We start from the raw sequence: 24357 nt of genomic DNA, 5'->3' as shown, positions 1-24357 counted from the left end.
GAAAAACTAAATATATATGCTTTATACATGATTTAGAATCCGAAAACTGAAAAATCACATACAAATCGTATGGTCTACCCGGGTAGGCGGTCGTAGATATACGGAGTAAAATTTATAAGAACGGCAAAAAAAAAGAAAAAAGAATTTTTAAAATTATCAACTAAATGGTATTAGTTAGACAACTAGAAATCCCATCTTTCTTGATAGTTTCAAGCAAATACGATGAGCAGATCAAAAGATATACGCTTTAGAATCCGAAAAAACCAAAACTCCCATACAAAATGTATGGCCTACCCGGGTAGGCGGTCGTAGAACAACGTGTATTTTTTTGGTCGTAGACACTACGGTTAAACACAAAAGTGGTAAAATGTTGCGCCACCTTAAACGCCATAACAGCGAGACCAAACCAGCAGCAGCACCTGTAAATATAATTCCACCTTTCAATCTCCTGAAGTGTTATGCAAACCCAAAATAATATCATTCTTCTCTTCATCTTCATTCAATCATGCTCTTCAGCAATATTACACAGTAGCTGTGCTGCGAAGCAATTGGAAAAATGAATAAAAAAAAACAAATAACGCAAAACCACCACGAGAAACCAACTTGGAGTTATGAAAAATGAGATTTCACCATCCGGGCGGAAATGAATCGAGATGAAATTGGTTTGAGCAATTCTGCGTTGAATAAAATATCGTCTTCATCTTTTTCAGGTGGCACGCGATAAGAGAGGCACGGGTGCCTGATGCTGAAGAAAAATTGGAAAACAATTTTCACCACCGTGTACCGTTCAACATTGAGGCAGAAATGGTATGTAAAGACGATTTTTCGAATTTTAAAGCGTTTGAATAATTGGGCATGCTTGAAGTTGTGGTAATATTGCGGGGAAAATATTTTCGATAATGTTTAAACAAAAAGTTTAAACAAACAAAATTCATAAAAGTATTAATACAATAAGTATATTAGTATTTGAAAAATTTGCAGAAGAAAGCTTTCTAACTCTGACTGTTGACTGTTTTCCATCGCGAAAAACATATTTGAAAGTCCTTTGACAAAAACATTTTTTACAAAAAAGTTTAAAATGATCGTTTGACTGCTTCTACCAGGAACCATTCCTAAATATGCCGGTGCTTATCACATGAATGCTTTAGTTGTGTTTTTTCTCTCTTGTAAATAACACATGAAAAAAAAAACTTTTCCTCGAATCCACATTTGCCAGGCACCAAATTTGACGGAAAAGCTCAGATAAATCCTCACACCGGCTGAACCGGAGTGTGTTGTGTGACGCGTCCCTTTTTCCAGCTTATTTTATGTGTGTTTTTAAGGGAAATATGGAAATGGAAAAAAAATTCTTTGTGTCTGTTGACGGATGTTTGTACCGTTGTTGACCTAGCAATGGCAGACTGGTTGACAAGGCGTTGCCAACCGGCAGAAGGAAAAGAAAAAATATCCTCCAGTAACAACGAGTTTCCTTTTCCCGGAGCTACATACCACTTTCCATCGTATGGCGACACGAGACAAACCAACCACGGCGTGCCAAACAGTATGTGGGAAGCGTTTCATCCCCATCCATCTTGCACATGACTTCGCGGGATGAATCAAGTAGCTGGTAACGGAAAACTCGTTATTCATCCCACTTATGAGGTTCACCTGAACGGAACTTGTTTCTCGCACCCAGACACACCCAAACACGCACACACGCAGACATACAGTCGCTGGATTATCATTAACAACTCTTCGTCGTCGTCATCTTTACATACCGGGTTGGTTTTTGCTTTTGCATATTGTAGACACCCCTCTCAGAACGATCAGACCACATTCTTCTGAAACCGACACAAGGAAAGATCCACCCTAAGCTGTGTAAGACACGTGGCAACATGATAAGCAGTTTCAATATCGGGCTCTGATCGGCACAGCGCAAGAACCGAAAGCAAACAAGCCAAAGGTGAGTTACAAGGGTTTTTCAATTCCATAAACACGTCGGATAAGAGCAAAAAGTGGTACGAAGTGGCACGCAACCTCTTCAATTCGAAACAGCCACGTGTGACAGTAGCTGCTTAAAGAACAAAAACCCGGCTAAAACTCAGTTCAGTAACTTAACGGTGTTTGAAAGAGGGATGGAAAATGGCAGCGTCTGGAATGTCCCACCCGTAACAGCAGATGGCAGATGTGCACTGAAACCCGTGCTTAGTCAAGTGCTGGCTTTTGTAGGTGTTTTGTCATCCTCACCATCCATTTCATCAACCAAAAAAGCCTTTACAACTTTAGAACTTCCCAGTAGGTCGGTCGAACTTCGAACCACTACACCATCCAACCAAATTTATTGAATCTCCTATTGGGCCGGTTTGAATATTTGAGAAAAAAAAAAGTTTTTAACTTTACTTTTCTACTGCAACGGCAAAATAATCCTCTTAAAAATGAACCCCAAGTGTACCAAGTTCGTTAAACACACTATCGAACGTGACGTTCGGGTGCATTGAATTCGTTCTCTCGGCTCACATCAAGGCGATGTCCTTCTAGTGTGTCCTGAGGGACATTTAGTTCTTTCTTTTCTTTTCCCTGTCTTTGCTTGCTTACTACTTCACTTACTTTCTACTGCGCTCACTGCAAGCTGAAGCTTGTGTAAAAATGTGCTCCTCCATTCGATCGGATTGACGACGACGAAGAAACGATTCCGTTCCTTCAGGGTAAAAGTTAATAAATTCAATTTAAATTCATAGAACTCGTAAAATTGTAAAAATCACTTGACTTGGTGAAAAACGAGCTTCTTCATAACTCAACGTGCTCTTTGACACTGTGATCAAGAACGTTTGTCAACTGTGTGGAAAAATGGTGATACGAAAACTGGAAAGACTTTCAACGAAGAATTCAGTATAAACATAAGTTTTGGGTGGAATGTTCCCGTGTCGTTTTTCGTCGTTTTTGAGGTTTAGTTTGCAGATATTGAAGACGTTTAAAGTCGTTTAATTATTGTTGCCGGACTCTTCCCGCCTAGCGATGCTAGATGAAGAAGATCGAGATTTGATTGTCACATTATTCGAATAAGCAAGCAAAATACTTCACTATGTGCTACGTTTTAATTAAACCAATCAAGTGATAACCATCGATTATTAGTAGCGTAATAAATGATGATCGATCTATTGCTTTCCAAAGACACAAAAACGTTCCATTCCGTCTTCACCAAAAGTCGCATAAAATAATCAACGCCAAATAATTTTCCCGGATACCTGTTCCTGCTAGCCAACCTTCCTGACCGACCATCGAATTCCAAAATTTTCTCATCTTTTTCAACATCCAATACAGCCAAAGTCAACAAGGAATGGCACTGCGAAAGAACACAATTTAACGACTGACACTATTTTTCTAACCGACCGTGCGACAAAAGAAACATCGATGAAAGGACACGTTGCAGACGAACCACATACACGCTCACACCGAAAAGGACCCTCCAGAAGTCATCGACAGGAACCGAAAGAGGTTGGTCTTTAGCGGGCACATTGAATAGCTAGAAAGAAACATACACATACCAAAAAAAACCCAACAAAACGACATCGCATTTTTCCATCATTTCGCTCTTGAGAACAACGAACAAAAATACATCCACACGCAGAGCACACAGTGAAACGACGATCGTGAAGAGTCCCGTAACGAGCAGCGTCCAGAAGAGGATAGAATAAAAAATTGCTAGTTGCCGGTGACCACCGGAAGTATGGCTTCCGGGAAATGGTCACCGGCTGGTGGTCAAAATCAACAAGGAGATAATTGATTGTGTGGCTAAGGCTCACAGAACCTGAGACGCAACCGAGCGTCCGTGTGCCCAGATGAAAGCGTTTTTCTACACGTGGCTGTCTGTATGATATGGTGACGGTTCAGAACCATTCAGATCGTTGTTTTCCGGCTGGAACTTTCTGGTGCCGTCCGGACGCTTCCGGTCTAGCGTGATATCTGGACGTGCGCAATAGAGGGTAGTGAGGGAAGATGGAAATTAATCACCCTCCGTGGAACTTTTACGAGTGCCGAAAATTGTTTCCGCGACAGAGTTAACCCATTTGCTGGTGGACACATTCTTTTTTTTTCCTCTCTTTCGGTAACGGTCGAAGGGTCAATTTTGGCTACTTACGGAAGTTGCTTGCTAGTTGATGGTGATAAGTGGACCCACTAGCGATGGGTTGGTTCTTAAACTTTCGTTGGGTTTTCAAAATATTCAAGACAAAGAATAGAACATTCTGCCCACTGTCTAGTGGAGTAAAAAAGGAATTTAATCATCGAGAGTAGATCAGGTTTAAGTTACTTTAAGCCTCATATAGTTGTTGAAGTCCTAAGACGGTTATTTATTGATTTATGACTATTTTAAGAAATGGTGAGCTTTTTCATTGAAGACAAGTATTTAGGCTAAGTCAAGACTTAAAGGGAAGTTGAAGGGAGTAGAGCATTAATAATTGGATGTTCAAAACATTCTTCTGAATAGATAGCTGTACAAAGATTCAAGCAGGTGAGAGATCAACAGTTTACCAGAGAATAAAGTTCTAGGTAAAGTTTATATCTAAAGCTTCACAATATAGCCTTATGTCATTTAAACACTTTTTCACCAAATCTTGTGGCATTGGTGGCCATTCCGCAGGTTATGGAGGAATAAGTTAATAGCACTCGTGAAGGAAAATTGTTCGATCATATCATATACCTCCTGCGGCTCACAATGATAAGCTTTCTGCCTTACTTAGCGACATTATCAGTCACATTTCAATAAACCTACTGTTTGTCTTCTAAATTGAAACATTCTACGCCTCACGCAGGGCAGGGAAAACACTTAAACTCAGTGTTAATAAAAGTCCAAAAGTTTTCCGATCGATTGATGAGCGTCTTGAGATGGTTTCATGCAAAAGTTCATCGTCCACAACGAAAACCGGCACCTAACAAATTGAGCCATAAAGCCAACACAACCTTTCAAATCAGCACCGACACCAATCTCGGTAACGGGACGTGGCGGTGAATGTAGAACTTAAACTTTAAACCCATCTTCCGGAACGATTTACGATGTATCATAAAATTCATCGACTCGTTTATGTTGACTCCACCCAGCGGGATTCTCTTGCCTTGTACAGGCGAATTCCTTTCCCTTTTTCAGCAGAACAAAAACCTTTCATTTTAATACCTATTGTCATTTTGACGACGGTGGATTTACTCGAAACATCGTTGCATCGACACGAAATGAAGACACGGTTAGGGTGAACTTTTCGGCCCATTCGGTACTCGGTAAAGCTGAACTTTCCGAAAGTGCGTTTTCGATCTTACTACTTACTGGGTCACGATCGTGACTTGACACGCGAAACTCATTCGCCCACTCGTCTCGCAAAAAGGCAGCTTAAGAAACGGAATCTAATTTAAAAGTTTAATCCTTTCCAGATCCACGCGCGACGTTGTCGGTGTCATCACCCGTGAAAAGTTCGTTGTTTGTGTCATACATACTAGTGCCGGTTGTTTTCGTTTCACGCTGCATAAAGCATTACAGAACTTACCACCATCCGTCCCGGGCGCTGGAAAGCGTATGTCACACGATGCTTTATGTTTTTCCGGCTTCCGACTTGCATAAGCCACGTTTATAGTGCCAGCAAAGAAATTTTGCTTTCCGGAAGAAGGAGGAATAGAACATATTCGCTCCCCAAATCTACCATTTTCCACAAAGTGCTCGAACCGAACATTGCCCGTGTTGCGTAATTTGTTTGCATTTGTATGAAAGCTTGGTGCTAAAAACATGCGAAAGGTGCTTTCCGCTCCGAAAGGAGATGGAAAAATGGTGTGCTCCTTGTGCTCGGGGAAAAGCTTACCTTCCGTGTCGTTTGCATTGGATTAGTGGAAATTGTAATCGTAGTTTCGAGTGAAAATGAGTGGATCTCTTCACCGTACCGTGCACACGTTTGTATGTGAGTGTTTCGCGTGCATAGAGCATAAATCGTAGCCGGATGCTGTGGATTGTGTGAAAACTTGCATGTTTTCTAGCCTAATCCGGGCCTTCTGGGTTGGAAATATGCGAACGGTTTTCTAATGGGACACGAGACCGGCGAGGCAAGGATAAATGCTTAACTGTGCCGCAACTGGCACAACCCGAAATGGATGGAGTTCTGTTTTAAATTGCACCAAGGATTATGCTCAAATGAAATGAATTATGCTGCAACAAATCGTGCATTTATGCAAGCCTTGATGACAGTTTTGGGTTTTTGAAACACCTTCTTTTGGTCTGCTGTAAACCAAAGGATAACGCTACCACCGGAGGAAGGTTGGTATTAAGCAGTTGTGGAAATTTAATTAAACTAGCAACAAAATGAACGATATAGCAAAAATTAAATATTTACGATTCATAAGTAAAATAATAAATAATTGAAATTAACACAAAAACTTGATTTCAGTTCAGATAATAAACATTTTAATTGAACGTATTCTGAGAATATACTGAGGTATACTTTCACATACAAATATAGCATTAATTGATTGAAAATATAATTATTTCATGCTGTTAAACATACCTATTACAATTTCACATAAAAGAAAATATTTTGTTATGAAGACAGAAATTTGAAGATAGAAAACCAACCATCAACCAACCAAACAATCGCAGAATATAAGGAGGCACAACAATAAAAGGAGTTTCTATCCCTCCTATTACTACTCAAATAGTACTTTTCCCCAAAAATCACTTTTAGACCCATGCCAGATTGTATCATTTTCATTATCGGTTAAGCCTTTTTTTCTTGTCCTTTTTTTCGTTTTGTCTGGGACGCGTGTGTTTGAAGTAGATATCAACACATATTTTACTCTCTTTAATAAGAAATCAGCCCCTTTAACTGACCTTTCTGAGTTGCTTTGGTTTTCTTTTCTGTGCTAGTTGCCCTGTTCATCCCAGCTTCACAAAGTAATACCATCGGACGATTATAAGATTCCAGAACCGGACCGAAATACCAGGTTGTTCGAAGGATTTGCAACACGGCATAGAAACAGCTTCAATGCTGTCACGTTATGATAGCAAATTTAGGATTTTTTTTGGGTTTATTTAACCGCTGTTTGTATGCGTGTTGGGGATTTTGTGGTGGTCCCGATCGTAGAGGAAAAGCGATGAGTTGGGAGTGTGTAACTGCGAGCAGATTGGTTGGATGGTAGTGGAAAAGGTTCTAAACTACACCCGAACCGGTACGCGAGCTAAATTGAAAACGAATCCCCCAAAAACCAATCTTCGGTCGGTACACCTGTCCAGTGAAACAAGTCGTTTGTGTTTTTTGCTGCTGCTAATGCTGGCCCGCTCACTGAACGGGACCAACGGCCAGCCAAAGGGTGGATTAGGTGGTGGCACAAAACAATCCACGGGGGGCTTCTTGTTTGGCATTAGCACAAACCAACGCAAGCAAACAAAAAAAGGCACCATCGATCGGATGCCATGGGACGAGCCTGGCCGGCAATTCTCCGGAGGTCTCGTCCGAAATAGTCATATTTATGGGAATGGTTTAGCGCACACAGTGTTCACAATAGCAACAACCTTTTGCGATCGTTGTGGTTTTTGACCCTCGGAAATCTGCCGGAATGAGGCTGCTTGTCTGCATTTTAATGTACGATGAAACCTTATGAATGACCTGTAGATGAATATTTTTTATAATATAGTCTAGCGATTTTATTAATTAAGAAGTTAGATATTACAAAACTTGAATAACTATTGCATGAATATTAATTATTCTTGCTTGCTGGTAAAAACGATTTTTTTTATATTCATCTGGGAAGCTTGTTAGAGCTTCCATGCACAGGAAAATATGTGAAACAATCAATCAATTTATTGATTTAGTCCAAAATAGGTAGTCCTGATTTGGTAAAGTTTGAAAGCTAATACTATAAGCAATAAGCTAACAAATAAATCAAATCCTACATTTGATTGCATAGCTGCAGGCGGATGCAAAATTAAACAAGCATTAAAGATTCGTTCGTGATAACGAATTTAAATCAATTTGTTCAACTTACTTTTTCCATTCATATGGAACGCACTCGTCCATTCATATGTAACACGACGATTGAACATTCCATTCGAATTCTTCAAAGTAACAATCAAACCTACTCATGGGTAGCGCTTCAATCAGTCCGTCCGCTTTCCCTGTTAGCTAAATAGACTTTTCATCACACAAACAACAACTTCATTATGGATGAAACATAAAATGCAACATTCCACCATCAAAAAGCGTTCCACTTTTCCACGCTACAAATACACACACACACACATTGTAGGCAACATTCCTGATGCTGGGTAAAATAAACTAACTCCCTTCCTCCAATTCGGCCAATCGGCGTTGCAATCAGTAGTGCAAACACATCTGTTTTGTTTTGGTATTTGGTTCCCTAATCACTTGTTTCCGCGGAAGCAAAGCGCATCGGTTGCACGGTACGCATTTGGGATAAGGGGAAAAACACAGAACATAATTAAACTAATGCACATAAAACTATGCGAATGTAGAATTACGCGGCTTATGCTTGGCTACATCCCACATTCCGATCGATGGCGCACGTGAGTGTAGGACGTTTCGGGCGTACCCGGTGCACACACATTACGTTCGATCATTCAACCGCTTTTTTGGCAAACGATTTTCGACCACGTAGCAGATGCCCCATAGCTGGGAAGCTGAAGGTATCATCCAACACAGATGCTCATTATGCAAAGCAGTTACAGTGATGTCCGGTACGAGGATGTTTTAGATGTTGCAACGCGTTGGCTGAATTACACAACCAGTCTCTTAGTCCATTAAATGCAGTGCGCTTACGAATAGCAATGCGAAGCGATCCAAGCTGCGGTGAGATTTAAATGAGTTTTTTAGATTTTCTTTAAAAAGCATATCATCAGCATTTTACCTTTTTTATGTCTCAAAATTATGGCACTGTGCGTTGTATGCATCTTTTTTCTTTTTCAATAGAACTATCGTGCTCTGCTCATGCTGACACGCTACACAGGCACAGGCACAGTATGAGCTATATATTCCCATCGAAAGTTGTGTAAAATTAAAACATTCTTTTATGTTTGTGCCTTTGTTGAGCTAACAATGTGAAAAGTGCTCCACATGCAATGCATTGCATTATAAGAGGGTCTGTTTTTGAAGCTTAACATGACAGATTGGTAATTAGTTTTTTTTGTTAATTGCCACGATTGCTCTGAAATTGTTTGTGACGTGTGACACGGAAAGTATTTTACAGCACAAAATTGTGTCCCTAGAAAATAAAAGCGTTGTACACAATAGTTAAACATAGCGCGGAAAGCTTGTCATTCATAATCGTGGTGTTTGATTTGTTAGGGATAAAAGGAAAAGTTAGTCACGGGTACGATGTTGGATTTGTTTTTTCCCCTTTTTTTACTCCGCTTCAAATGGCTTCTATTTTGAAGCGAACTGTTCGCAAATGGAACGCTATAAACAAATCAATTTGATGTGCAAGCTGTTACGAAGCGAACCAATTGAATAAAGTTATCCAATTTCTCGTGCATCCTGTAGTTGCCGATGTCAGCAATACCTGTACCGCGGGTGATCGGTACCATTTCATATCACCGTCTAACAGGAGCACATCGTGCAAAATGGATTGAAGCCCAGTTAAGATTTCAATTTTGTAGAAAAATCAATTTTCACCCCCATCGCCGTATACTCAGAACAGAAGCACACAGATCAACAGCTTCAGCTGGCATGGTCCGTTGGTGATGTTGTTATCTGCATTTTTTCCCCGTACTATTCGCGCTTCGTTTCCGGACACAGTTTACCCGTCAGTCAATATTTTCCATGCGAGTACATGTTGCATATGCCAACGCTCCTCTCACGAATTTTCGCGCCAAAAGCGAGCTAGTGGTACCACAAGGCAACAAAGATGTACGTGGTAATGTGTCCATTCGGTGGCCATGATGATAAAAGTCGTTCGATTGGTGATGACATGCAGGGTGCATCATCATAACAGGAACTTGCACGTGAAGCCTTTGTACGAAAGGGCCACACAATTCCTCTGTTTCGGAAACCGCTTTAAAGCACCAATAATAGTATAACGATACCGTTCGTACACTCTTGCGAACACTGTCGTGCATAATTTGAAAGAAAATAAAACAAAGCACCATTCATCCATTTTCCACCCCAAAACCCACGAACGGGATAATGGATGAAGAAAGGCGAGATCAAGTGGAACTATTTGAGAACAATTTGCAAAACGTGCTTGGAATAAGAAATTAGATAGGTAATAGATTATCCATGTTTGTGTGTGCAGGATTTAAATCCTTTCCACAGACTTGCTTCCTTTTAAAAGACAATCAAATGGAATCGCTTAAAGCAAATGGGAAAACCTTTATAATTCCATTGAAACAACACTTGTTTTAAAAGTGAGCCAAAATCAAATAAATGTTTCAAAAAAGGGATTTGTAATTGTTGGTGAGAATTGGTGAAATTTACACTCCAAAGTAAAACAGATATTAACAATCAGGAAGGTTACATAAATGTATCGAGTTATAAGGAATTACACTAATGTTTTTAAACAACTGTCATTCTCTGTATTGCTGTAATGTCTTCATGTGAAGAATAAAATGCCTTCCTATAAATGGTTTCCACCATAATTGCACCGAATGCCTTGACGATATATTTGTACTGCTGACATAGCTGTACTTTTAATGCTCATGTTCGCATTTTCCAGCTATTCTATATGCATAGAGCTTTTTCACTTAACCAATCACATAAGCTCATGCCTTTTGTTTCACTTAAACAAATCACTTAAATCACTTAAACAAATTTGTGGTTGAAAACAAAGTCGGAATGAGAGAAGAAACGATTGTGGCGTCTTCCTGGGAAAGGTTTTTTTTAGTTAGGAACCCTGCTGTGATCCTGTGGACTTTTCTTGTTGATCAACCAGTAACAAACAAGAAATATCTCATAATCGACATTTTCACGTTCGATTACCTCAACAAAGAAGTAAGCAAACCTCCGGCAAGGGAACACGAACGAAGTCAAAGTGCGAAGGAAGCAAAGGACAGACTGATTGAAAAGCCTAGGATTTATTTCGTTCCCCTACCCACCGGTCTTGGCTGGGATGTCAAACGATAAAATACGTGATAGAAAATTGAATTTCCACTTCTTGCACAACTACCACCGACAATAACGGGCAATGGTTGAGCATACTGCACTCACTCGTTCTCTCTGACACATCCCCGAAACAGTCGTCAAACATCTCGAGCACATTTGATGCGATGAATCTGTTCAAAGCTCATCCAACATCCGTACATGGGTAAAGCATTTTCCTGGACAGCTCGCCGGAATCAGTGACGTTTGGAAGTAGTCAAGTAAGATATGGGTAGCACACTACCCATGAAGAGTTCCGTAGAGTTCTGATCCGTTGGGCATTGGGCGAAAATCAATCAATCATTAAATTGCCGGTATCCTTACCACTCGATGTGAGGTGAGAAAATTGGAAAAGGAAAAGAAGGGGAAAATCTACTGCAGTGAGAACATTTGGAAGCGAATTTCATTTCACATCATCAGACATTTATTGCAACATGATAATGATTTGTTAGGTAGTGTTTTTTTCAGTTGCAATAATTGAGTTTACTCTTCTTATGAATTAAATAAATTTACAATTACATTGATAAAGAAAGTAATAAATAACAGCTTCTCTGTCAATACGTTACGTCGTTGTCCACATCAAACAAGTCTTTATCGATTTCCCAGCCTAAGAACAGAGGACGAGATTGAAAACGTCGTCCTTAGCAATACAAGACTGACTGACTGCTGTAAGTTCAAGATACACAAAGGAAAGCTGCACAAAAAGGGTTTCTCACATCACTTCCGATGGCATCGTTTATCGGGAGAACTATCGTTTGTATTGTGGCACGATTGGCTTCTGCTGGATGAGCTGAATATTGGCTTGCTTTGTGCTTCCCATTGTAGGATACGAGTTAAATCAGATTCCCTATGCTGGTTTTCTACCTGCATCTTCTACCAGCAAGAACGTTGCGGTAGGATTAGCATAAGATTTTGATTCAACCGATTGGAAACAAACTGTAATTTGTGCTCGAGTTTGTGAACCTATTTTGTGATCAGAAAGAGCTTGAAATGGATTCATTTTTAATCAGTGCCACAAACACGATTGGTTGATTTGAAAGCAAGAAAGCTTGTCATTGTGATTGATTTTGTGCTACAACACGTAATGTCGACTAACGGCTAGTTTAGGTCGTTACCTTGTAGCTTCGTTGGAATTGAATTTAAATATATTTGATTTATTTAAAACAACGTTTAAAATCACCTTTTCCAAGCATGCTTTCAGTAGAAATAACTGTTTGTTTAACTTATGGCTACCATTTACATTCAAAAGCAATAAACTGTAGAAAAAATGGCACTTTCTTCGCACCTGAGTTGAGCGCAAAATACTCATTTGCTCTACCGTGTGATACGATCTTAAACTAATTAGCTTTCTGTACCAACGATTCTTCCAAACGGCACGGTGTACCACGCTGATGCATCATGCTTTCCAGGACACCCTAGTCGTTCATTTCCCATATGAAATGCCATATCCACAAAGTTGGACGGTGCGCGACTCTCGTAGCCGTGTGCAAATGACACCGCGTACAAGTGGCACGTTGCATTCGCTGCACAAAGTATCGCATTCACTCACACTAGCGCGTCCCGCTTTATCGGGCGCAAATAACAATCGCATTTGGACGCAATAGCAGCGTGAAAGCTACTCGTAACAAAATGGCAAAGGTCCTATGCTTCCCTTTCGGATGCACAGGGCTTTATGCGAGCAGGGGCGCATTATGCAACGCATTCCCGGCGTGGTTGGAACATCGGTAAGATCGGAGGTTATGCTTTCACTCGAATGGTTGCAATTTTCCATTACGCTTTACTACGTTTGTGATTCCGTTACGAAACGTGATTACCGGTTGGATGGAGAGAAAGAAGGAAAGAGAGAGCAGTGAGCTTGATAAAGCAATGGAAACGCTTGTGGAAACATGAAATGTAAACCACTATTCCTGCCAATCGTAGGCTTCAACTCGAACCACAACGCGGAGGAATTATATTTGTATTGAAACAGTTTTTCCACTTGGAAGCATTTTTTTTACGGAACAACATGTCTTGAACAAATGCAGATGAAAGATATTTTTATTTAAATAAAAGAATATTTCAAATTATTTATTAATATATTTACAAATACTAGATGTTCAAGTTGTTTTCCAATTCGAGGAAAAAATATGGAAACGCCATGGGACGCATAGATCTAAAACGTTTTCCCTATTTCCCACGATCTTCTAGATCAATAACGAAAACTCAATAAGACTTGGCGAATTTATAGCACTTTCCACAGAGGCGCATGGTGAAAACTGTTCACACATATCACACAAGTTAAAACCATTTTCATTTTCACCCAATTTCTTCGCTGACGCCTTCACCGCCACATTCCCTTCTCCAATCCAATAAGCACCATGAGTCCCATCGTTCATCAGCTATTCAACGAACGGAGCGAATGCAATTGATCGCAAAATAAAAATTTGGGAAGAGAAAGCATGTAGCACACCGGAGTACGCAGAATTTTCCTTCTGCCATGTCTCCACAGCACGAATGTGCTAGCAACACCTTCCATAAGCAAAGAAACAAAACAACGAGGAGAAAAAAACTCGAATGAAGTGAAAAACAGCAACATATAAACGGAAGGAAAACACACGGTGTGTAACGGTGTGCGACGATAAATGGATGTATAGCATTAGGGAGGGATCGATTTCCAAAACCCGGCACGTACCTGCCACTATCAGCAAACAGAGGATGGGGAGTCGTAAATCCATTACTACTGGGAGCCACATTTCCCGACCGTTGGTCCGGTACCGTTGGTGCCCCGCGTATCGTAGATCTTCCTGTGCCAAGGCGCTATACACATGCGGCGAGACACGACCTCACTGGATGGTTGAAGACTACCGGGATGAGAAAAAAACCTATCACTTCCCGGGGAACACCGTGCGCCCCAAGGTATATGTTCACGGTGCTCGGAAGCAACACCACCACAGTTGTGGTTTTCGTCGACTTGTGAGGCTTTTCCGAAAACGTTGCTCTTTCTGTTGTGGATGATGGTTGCTGTTTTTCTTTTTTTTCCTGTGCTTTGCTACTCCACAGGGAATGCTTCTTGCCGGGTGGCCAGCAAGAACTGGCCAACTGGCCAGAAAACCGAACTCAAAACCGGACGTAGGATTTTCCACACTCAGGTGCTGATGTTTGGCACTTTGGTTTGGTTGCTGTTGGGAATACGACGGTTTACTCTTTTTCCCTCTCTCTCTCTCTCTCTCTCTCTCTCTCTCTCTCTCTCTCTGTTTTATTTTTCCTTTTCACTCTTGTCGCACTCACACCATACTGCACAATATCTGCGTGTACTATCCGATGATAAGTACTCGCACGGAACAATTGCACACGGTGCTCGATAAATCCGTAGTAGCGTTTTATATTGCGCCTTCCGATCGTGAAGTACTGGGCGCCTCCTTTTGATTTTCACCCACACGAAGAAACTCGTTCGTTTGTTCGTTTCACTAGATTCGATGATTTCTAAAGAAAAAAAATATATATAAAAACACTCCAAATCAATGATGCATGCACACTTCTCGCTTCCTTCCAATAAGCCCGCAGCAGAGTAGTGTTTTATTTTGGTGCATATTTCTTCACGCGACTTCCCGGTCTATTGTGATGCAGTCTGAAAGCAAACAAAGAGAACGGACCAATGTTTATTATATTTGAATGCAAACGCCAATAAAAAAAACGAAAGCTATGAAGAGAATGGTGCAAATTTGGGTGCTATTCATGCATGCGCAATCATGCAGAGTGATATTTATTTGAATTAATTAAATTTGAGCAATCTTTGGAGAAATCACAAAAACGGAGAAGAAACATTTTGAAAAGGTACATGACACAATAAAAATTATACAGTCATTGTACTGTGTTAATTGATTTTTAAGTAATTTTAAAGCGTAACTCACAAAGCTTTTCTTAAAATTGAATTGGAAAAATGTGTTAAAAGGTAAAAGTTTCCCTTTTTAAAAGTAAAACAAAAAACCAAAATATGTCTAACGATATTTCAATTCGATCCCATCGTTTATCACAGAAACGTTAGCCATATTGCCGCAGACCAACACATAAATCAGCTTAAATTAAATTAAATTACCGATATTCTTTTGCATCGACCACACGATCGACAACACCGGTGGTTTATTGAAACGGCACGTCATTGGTTATTTGTGCTGGTTGCCGCTTCTCCCTTGTTTCAGGCGCAAGTCAAGCGCAAAGAAAATTTGTTTTCTTTTTGCTGAAAGCACTTTCCCACAAAAATGGTGTGTCCTTATCGGTGGTACTGTAGCCATTCAAATTAGAACATAAAAGCTGGTCAAATTTCCCTGCTGGAAAGAGCGATAGAAAGCATAACTAGCTAGCTCTACTTCATACATCCGAAGACTTCCCAGCAAAGAAAAAGCTTTAAAGAAAGATGGTTTTTTTTTGTTGCACACGCTAGTCTTCCCTCCTAGGAAGTAAAGAAGACTCGGTGAAATGGTGATAGAAATATATGCTTGAAAAAAAAATTCTCCTGTCCGACCAGATGAGAGTTGAATAAATAATGTACTAGCATCGTTCGTCCTCAACTAGATTGGAAAGATTTTCTTCCGGTGTCGGGACGCACCTCAAAATGCGGTGGAACAAGATAGGAAAAGATGGTTCCGCGTATCGAAAGTGGAAATGGATAATGTAAAACAGTTTATAAAGAATACAGTTTACGCCTCATCCTTCATTGTTATTAGGGTGGCTGCTGTCAGACGTGGTACCGGATGGTGTTGGGGATATTAAAAATAAGCTAAGCAGAAAGGGAATATCAGACAAACCGAACATCTTTTTTGAAGCTTAATTTAAACATAAATTGGATTCGGGGCTTTGTTTTATGTTATACTAAATATATGAATTCATGAATGTTTGTTATTTCTGCAAGTTTAGGGCAATATCCGCACCAATGTGGTGTCTCTAAACTGAAGCTACGGTAACCTTGCATAAGTCGTAAACATCTAAAAATCACAAAATTAATCACTAGGGAATTGTCTATCCTGGGAGTCATTTATGTGTATTTGAAACTCTTTCAATTGCTGAAAATTTTAAACCACTCTCAACAGGTCCTAACCTTAACCGAACAAAAATGCGAAGAAAAAAACTCTTAATCAGTTTTCTCATTTCTTTTAGTCCCCGTAGAGTAACATATTAGAACGAATATATCCACAACAATGTTACGTGAGGGAGCGATTGTAGCTTGACGACATTTCTTCCACTGCTTAACACCGGCACAACGACAACCGTGTCAGTATGCCTCGCGGCAGAAAGGTAACGTTCGAACGGGGAAAAGTATCGAACACCATTTGAAGTGTTTGCCGGTTTGATTCTAGGATGAAGATATTCCAACCACCCTTTCCGATATCTGACACGCCCGTTTGTGGGAGCGCCCTTGGTACCGGCACGCCGGCAACGCTGTTATAATGATGATTGAATTTTCCACTAACGAACGCGACAGTTTCACAACCGGGTGAGTGGAGTGAAAATTTCTCCCCCATTGGCTTTTTAAAAGCTCGGGTGGGAAAAGTATTGTAAGACATTTTTAGTAATGCAAATTTGATTACCACCAACGGTGATGATAACTAATTCGGGGCTGCCAGTGCGATAGGCTCGCCACAGACCGAAGAAAAGCAACAGGATGGTGGGAAAAATGAAAGAAAAACTAATGTCAATAATTAGTACGCAATCTCGGTGTGAGCTAATTTTATCAGTCTCGTTCGATACCTGGACGTAAGGTTTGGTGAGGAGATTGTATTCTTTCACCCTCGCTAGAACATCGATTTTTGTGGCCGAACTGGGAGTAATTCAATTACACCGGGGAATTAGCTGTTGATGCAGCGTCGTCAGCACGTGGTTTCGGAGTTTCATCGTGAGAGTTGTGATTAAAACTAAACCATCCATGTGTATGAGATATAGGAAGGATGTTATGCTGTACAAACAAATGCAGAGAACACTTTTTGTTTGTGGTAGAAGGTTTAAAGAGCTCAGAAAAATAAATCTATCGCGCAATATTTGTTCCAATCAGAGCTTAAAGCTTATAACAAAACGGTAAATGTGAGCTACTTTTCGCTTTCCGGATGCTTTCCATCGGTTGGCTGTGATTGAGATAAACCTCATCCGGGCCGGTAACGATCCGTACGAGCTTACAAACGCAAGACAATGGACAATTTTCCATTTCAACACTAAACGGTCTTTGTTCTTTTCGGGGAGCCACTGAACTGGCGCACGAAACGAAACTGTATAGCCGGGTCGTTTCGGGCTGTATACAGTGCCATTTCCTCACCTGCACGAACCTACAGAAGCATTCCCTTTCACCCATCCATCCATCCGTCCGGGGGCCGGTTTCGACGGCTAAGCTTCAGACAAACAAATCTTCCCACGATAATCCACTTTAAAATCCAATCCACCAAAAACGAGCGCGCATTAGGCTTACCTCGTTATCTGTGTCTGTACCGTATGTCTTTCTCCCTCTAAACGTATGTGACGACCGTCAACGAAATGTTGTGTTGGGTGGTAGATTTGAAAACTTTTCCACCCACGGACACGCGTGCATGTTTGTGATTTTTGTTTTGCGTTTTTTTTTACCGGGCTCTGACAGGATTAGGATTTTCAGCGACATGTTATTTCGAAACCAAGCAACCTTAACACCCTGAATCCTAGCATTGACTGTGCGGACCGTGCTGGTGATGAAAAGCATTGGCGTGCATTGTATTGAGGCGCGCATTAGAGCCTTCGCAAGTATTACGGAGGCCTTTGGTTGATCCGATGCCACATGACATCGCGTTCCGTTCGTTCACATAAGCTCTAGAAATTGGCAACAGTGAATGGTAATAAATTCTCCACGGTGAATGTAGCCGGCAGCAGCAAACAACTGCTTTCGTTGTGTTATTTATCAGCTGTAAAAATTCTGGTATGGAAAATGCGAAAATCCATAATGCTGATCGTGCTCCTGATCCTATTCTCTGAAATGCAGCTAAGAAAATATGGCAAACCTAAAAGCCAGAAATGTCTCTTGCGATGAGGACTGAGGATCTCGCGATAAGGACCGAGTTTAGGCTCGCAAACAAAATGAATTGGAATATTTAATCTGAAAAAGTCTTTGTGCTATAAAACTCAACAGTTAGTTAACTCAACTATTGAAAAGCACTGCTAAAATTAGTGATTCGATGGATAAAATACATAAAGCTTTAATTTATATTATTTTTAATAATTATTTGAATAAAGTAAGTGCAACGGTTAATCAAATCCAATCTGCCGCATTAGGTGTAATTGCATTTTTCTGCGATGACTTTCACCTCTTTCATGCCTTCTAATGAAAAAAATGCCACATAATCGAATCCTCCTTCAAAAGAAAGCTAAGGAAAAGGCCACGCGAAATAAAACACAAAATAAATACATCCACCATACGCTGCCATTATGTGGCCAATTGCTGTTGCTTCTTCTTCGCATTTTTCCCCATCCCAGATCGTTATGAGCTCTCGTGTGTACGAATCCTTCGGCCTCCTTAAAGCAAGCTGAGCATTGAATGCCAGTTGATATGTAGGTGTTGGCGATGGAGAATGGAAATGAGAAGCAGAAAACAAAACAAACCCAACAGAATACCATGCACGGCCATTCACGAAACATTCGTGTAGTCCATGTGCCGGCATTATGTGAATCATGATTTATGTTAACTTGCGATGCCCCCACCACCCTGTACCACGGGTACCACTGACCTTAGTGCCACGCTGCACGGTCCATTTTCCGAGCATAAACAAAAGCGTAAGCGTGAGAGTGTTTGCCCCCAGAGTGTGGGGTTTGTGTCGGGCACCGTCTGTTTGCTGCGGTGCCTTCCGGGAGGCCGTTTGCCATTTTTGGAAGGGAAAGGAACCCATTTCCTTGGTGGATTATTTCGATTTGTGCTTGCTCGCCCATTTTATTGTCCATTTTCGTGTACGGGTGCGCTGTGTGAAAATGGAGGGATGTAAATTTTCGTTACCAGTTTTCCATATTGCATATACGCGCCCGGTATTGTGAGCATTCCTTTGCATCACCCGTGATGCGATCACTTTCGACAGTTTTGTTTCACATCAAAGATCCTTTAAAATATCCATTCAATGTCGGTGTGTTGTGTGTGTGTGCTTGTTTCTTAGAAGAGAAAGAACTGAAACACCAAAATGGCTCTTTCCCAAGCGTACCGTCTGTTAAGACGTTGATGCAAGACGCCTCAGATACAATCAATCTTCCAATGGCCATTAATATAATCTTCGATCGAACTTTCGGGACCTCGCCATCCAAAGGTATCCGTTCTGGGTTTCTTCGTTTCACCGTTTGTTGGTTCAGTTTGTGTGTGTATGTGTTTGAGTTTTTTTTAAGATGCTATTCACAATTCTTGTTAGTTTCCAACAAAACCGTCGTCGATGTCTTCACCTTCACATGCGGGTTTTACAAATCCAATTCCCACACCACACTGCTTGCAAAGGCATTCCGACCGGGCTTAAAGCCCACTGTCAGGTCGAAAGTTCGACGGAGTTTGCGCCATCATAGCGCCTAAGGCAATCCTTTCACAATTTATTACATCTCTCCCGGTGCACCCTCCTTGCTGCCAGGGACGTTTCCTCCGGAAAACCTTTGCAAACACCCGGGGGTCAAATGATGCTGTTCTATGCCCGCTTGCCGCTTGGTTCTGATTTTTGTAGCCCATTCAACCTTTCGGGCCGGAAAATGTGTTGCTATCGGTTCCTATCAATCAAACGAACGACTAGTCGGAATCGATGGGGATGGGAGCAGTGGGAAATGAAGCTTTTTGATAACAAGGAAGCATGACCAACAACGACAACAACAAAAAGGAAGAAAACTTCATTTCAGTAAAATTCGGGGAAAAGATTACGGTGATGATATTTCGCTTCTGTACCATGTACGGAAGAAGAAAAAAAAAGTAAGCTCGTATCAGAAACGAGCGGTGTAATAGAAACGAAGCATGTAAAGCAATGCCAATGTTTGTGTCGGTTTGCTATCAGCTAGCTTGGATTTTTGATATCACAATTCACAACCCTTGCCTTTGCTGGTGTGTGACACTTCATCGTGTACTACCATAAGAGGATCAAATTGGCTGACTTGCTGAATAAGCCACAAATTGTACCTAGAATGAAGTTGCTAACTTTTCTTCCCCCCTCTCGTTTGGTTGATTCGATTCAAGTGCCTGAACCGGCCATATTTTTCGGTGGTAATGCCTCAGCATGGATTTGATCAGATTGATAAGAAAAATAGATAGAAAAACGAGGACATGTACATAAGATATAGAGGAACTAATTATGATAACACTTTTCAATTAGTTTTTTTTTAATTTACAACGATTTGTTTACATAATTCCCATATATTTGTTTAGCCATTGCTTACAGTGTCAAGCGTACAATTACATGCTTATCCTAATTTTAGAAATCTCCAATCAATTTAAAGCCCTTTTAAACAACGCAACAGTCTAATGCTCCGTTGGCAAAAGGCAACAAAACACGGAACGAATTAATTCGTAAAAAACCATATCCAGTATACATAATGCCTCCCACCGAATGCGAAAGCATGCATAAAGCCATGGGCAACATAAAAACACAGACAAGAAATCCATCTCGGGGTCGAGGGATTAAACGGTCATGCCAACCTCTGCCGCTTCTCGGCGCGTTGGCTCGATTTCATTAAAGCAGGGGATCAACTTACGTGATTAGATGAAAGTGGCGACCGGGCCCCGGAAATGTGTGCGTGTGCTTTTTGGTTCTAGCCGGGGAGCACTGAACCGTGCGGTAGGATTAATAAACCACTCTAGCAACAAATTCCAATGTCGTAAAATCTTTATCACCACGTTGCCATTTGTGACTGTCGCGCAGCATCGGACACACAAACATACACGGTTGAAGCTTTAGTTTTGATCATGCTGCTCGGTGCCCCGGTCAATTGATATCCTTGATATTACACATTCCCAAGCACACACACACATACAGAGAGAAACCTATACACATATCAACACTCACAATCGATCTAGGATTCTGCTGATGGTGAATCAAACATACGCATCGCAGACGCGACTGCAATCACTTCCAGCAGCAAACAACGGCACAACGAGGTAACGAGGTGAGTTTTCCCGGGATCACTTTTCTTTCCGCCGTAGCGATGGCGGCACAGCCAAACAAAGAAAGCAGCGGTGAAGCTTCACGGCAGCGTCTTTATGTTTTATTCATTTTCATCATCGCAATCGGGTACCAAACGGTGCCAACCGGCGTGTTGGATGGCGATGCGTGGGCTGAAAGTTTTGCGCCTGCGAGACGACAAGATCAGCGACGCGTGATAACGAGGGTTGTGATGGAATGGAATGGAACGGGACTGTCCACGGCTTAGGAGTGAGAACGGCAACTGACCCGGCATGGCAAGGTGATGGCCATACCGAGCATACATCCGTGCAATATGGTCAAACGTGTAGAAAAACAACACCACATCGATTACGATTCGTTTCCCGGTGCTCCTTCCGCTTTTCTCACCGATTTGTCGAAGTGTTTCGATTTGTACCGATGACGATAAAATATTCCATTTGCTGCATTTCGGCCGCCTTAAGACTTTCTTATGTTTTACGATCCATCTTCACTTAACTATCTTATCTTCACATAAACTCATACACTTAACTACTCGCATGTACCAGCTCACATATCACGCAGTGCCAGTGTACAAACGCCCTACCAATAGAACATAATTTTCCCACGCTTACGAACAAACAGTGAGTGTGTGTTTTTTTAATGCTCCATTTACACAAAACTGCAAAGGAAAACACTTTTCACAAACGTAGGAAAAAAAGCCCCACTCCCCAAAGCCGTACTTCCAAATATCCTCCAAAAATTCCCATACACAGCGAAAAAGAAAAGCGAAGAACAACACAACACACACGTGTCACCCTCGAACGGACGGATCTGACGTCACGTTACGGTGGGTCGGAAAAGTGCTGATACAAACCGACCGAGATGAAAATCCGTCTTTGACTGGACGCGGATGGACGAAGCGTGAACGAAGCATCCCACATTCGGGCCCCAAAAAGGATACCGTTCGGTGGAAAAGCCTTTTTCTGTTTATTTTCATCATTTGATTTGGTCGCGAACACCCGAGCGGTCACTCATGCTCTTGCTTTGGAAGGATTCCTCTCATGAGTTACCGCAAGAGATTTTCCATGAGAGTAAAGACTGCTCTCAGTTTATCATTGTTTTTGCGTATGTTTGTGTGTGATTGATGGGATGATGGGTGTGTATGTATTGTAAAGGAAATGCTGGAAAATATGGTAATGTGAATGGAAAATTCAATTGTAAGCATTAAGTTCTAATTAGCTAAAATATTATAATGTACTTTAGTAATTATCAGAATATGAAGAATTATAAGTGAAATGCAAAATTTGAAAGAATGTTTAAACCGATGTTATATTTATCGTTGAAAAGATACACCTTACAGATTTTATCTCACGAGAAGCAGAAGGTGTTTTTATTTGTGAGAACAAACACTAAAACGCGAGTCACTAAAAGTGAGGGGAAAAGATGAGTTTTCATAAGATTTCACTATAGTGAACATGTTTCCATGCGAATTTCATAGAGGGAAACCTCTTCTTCACTGCGCATAAGCATTCGGAAGGAGAAACATTAAACAATTCACCTTCATATCATCAGCATTCACCATAGTGAGTACTATTGGTAGGTTTTTCTCGAATGGGGAAAAGGTTAAGCTCGACCAAACTCATTATGATGAGGTTACCATGAGTATGTTGAAGTTTTTGGTGGGGATCAACTCATCTTCACTCTTGTGAAAATGAGAATATATTCACCATATAGTGATTGATAAACGGGGAAGATGAAGATGAGTTTTCCAATTTGAACCCATTCGCTATAGCGAGAAGCTGTTACTATGATATGAAAATCTAGTTGAAGTGAGATGAGTATTAACATTCTGTCTGTCATCTGACTCATCATTCACAGGCTGGGGAAACTTTTACTCCTCACACTATCAAACAACTGAATCAACAACATTTTACTCCTGATAGAAAATAACTCATTCCTAGTATAAAGAACAGAAATTTGTAAGTGAGGGAGATGTTCAACATACTATACTATAATTATCTGAATTATAGACGACTTTTTTAAATTACTACCATTAATCCAGCAATAGCAATAGAGTAGCTGATAGTAAATTTATTGCTTTTTTCTTTTTTTTTTTTGATAACTTATCACATCGTTTTTTTTTCAAGAGGCAAGTCTAAATCAGGCGAGTAGCAAACAGAAATCTCCGGTTCCATATTCATTCGTCCATAGCTCATTATATGTCTACTTTCACACGGGGTCAACGACGAACGCTGCCGGCCATGTACTGGACACGGTAGAAAAACGGCCAAAAATGAGCAAAAAATGATATATGCTTCACCACTGTCCGAGCGCGTAGCGGATGGGTAGACAGGAGGAATAACCTCAAAAAGTCGCCACCGGTATACTTCCGTAGCCACTGGCAAACTAAAACAAAGTAAAGCAATTAGTTTGACGGGCAGCAAACATTAATTAATTTACCCTTGCATCGTACGGGTGACCCACTATCCGGCACTGTGGTCGAAAGGATCCCGAGACTGTCTTTAAGGCAAAATAAGAAAAACCACCGACGCCGACGATAGTCCGAATGAGGGAGTGAAGGAAATAAAAGCCGCCTTCAACTATGTACTCTCGCTCGCCGTTCTGATGATTGGTAGTTGGGCTTTTTCGATTGGAGTTGGCTTGTTAGCATGTCGGAAGTGTAGAACAGTGGGGAAAAGCGGAAGCTACAGCGTAGGATAGAATGTGTACAAATAAAAATATGAGAAGATAGCACTCGCACCAACCCCTTCATTACTATCCATCGGACACAATTAGGGGAGGACCAACCGGACGGAAGGACCGGACAGACGAGGTCTGGCTCTGGTCTGGTGTATTTTGTGACATGTCACGTCACCCGACACGCTTTATCTACGTTGACATTTCATAAACCCCCTATTTCCGGTAGCCCATTGACGATTTGCCACGATGCAGCACGTTTAATCCTGTTTACGTGATGGGCAAGGGTAAACAACGACTAGCTAAGTGGCCACCAAAGGTCATGTTGAATTGTGAGCTTTATTGTAATGCTCAAAGTGGCACCACGGTTTACGGTATGCTAGTGATGGACAATTAATCGAAAGCTGTGTCGAATCGGCGGTAAGCTAAGCTTACAAGCAAACATTTACCACTGTTTATTG

General features: G+C 41.0%; 1 protein-coding gene and 1 long non-coding RNA gene across 8 annotated transcripts in view; one reads left to right on the top strand and one right to left on the bottom strand.

Annotated features, from left to right (window-relative positions):
• Positions 1-6596, top strand: part of LOC125764229 (uncharacterized) — a 146717-nt gene extending 140121 nt beyond the window's left edge. The window contains exon 4 of the long non-coding RNA XR_007418443.1: positions 711-6596. This is a non-coding gene — a long non-coding RNA (uncharacterized LOC125764229). The remainder of the gene's footprint in view (positions 1-710) is intronic.
• LOC125764227 (uncharacterized) overlaps positions 1-22154 on the bottom strand; it is a 35381-nt gene extending 13227 nt beyond the window's left edge. Inside the window, exons 1-2 of one of the 7 annotated variants that reach the window (XM_049428222.1) lie at positions 22074-22154; positions 13771-14561 (exon numbers count right to left, since the gene is read on the bottom strand). In XM_049428222.1, the coding sequence (XP_049284179.1) occupies positions 13771-13831 (61 nt within the window). In that variant the 5' untranslated portion in view covers positions 13832-14561; positions 22074-22154. The other 6 variants (XM_049428220.1, XM_049428219.1, XM_049428215.1 and 3 more) reach the window with 6 other exon arrangements.
• Between the last annotated feature and the right edge of the window lie 2203 nt (positions 22155-24357).

This window comes from Anopheles funestus, chromosome 2RL (genome assembly GCF_943734845.2).
Source record: "Anopheles funestus chromosome 2RL, idAnoFuneDA-416_04, whole genome shotgun sequence".
Classification (NCBI taxonomy): domain Eukaryota; kingdom Metazoa; phylum Arthropoda; class Insecta; order Diptera; family Culicidae; genus Anopheles; species Anopheles funestus.
The sequence above is the reverse complement of the archived record's forward strand: the minus strand, read 5'-3'. Positions and strand labels throughout refer to the sequence as shown.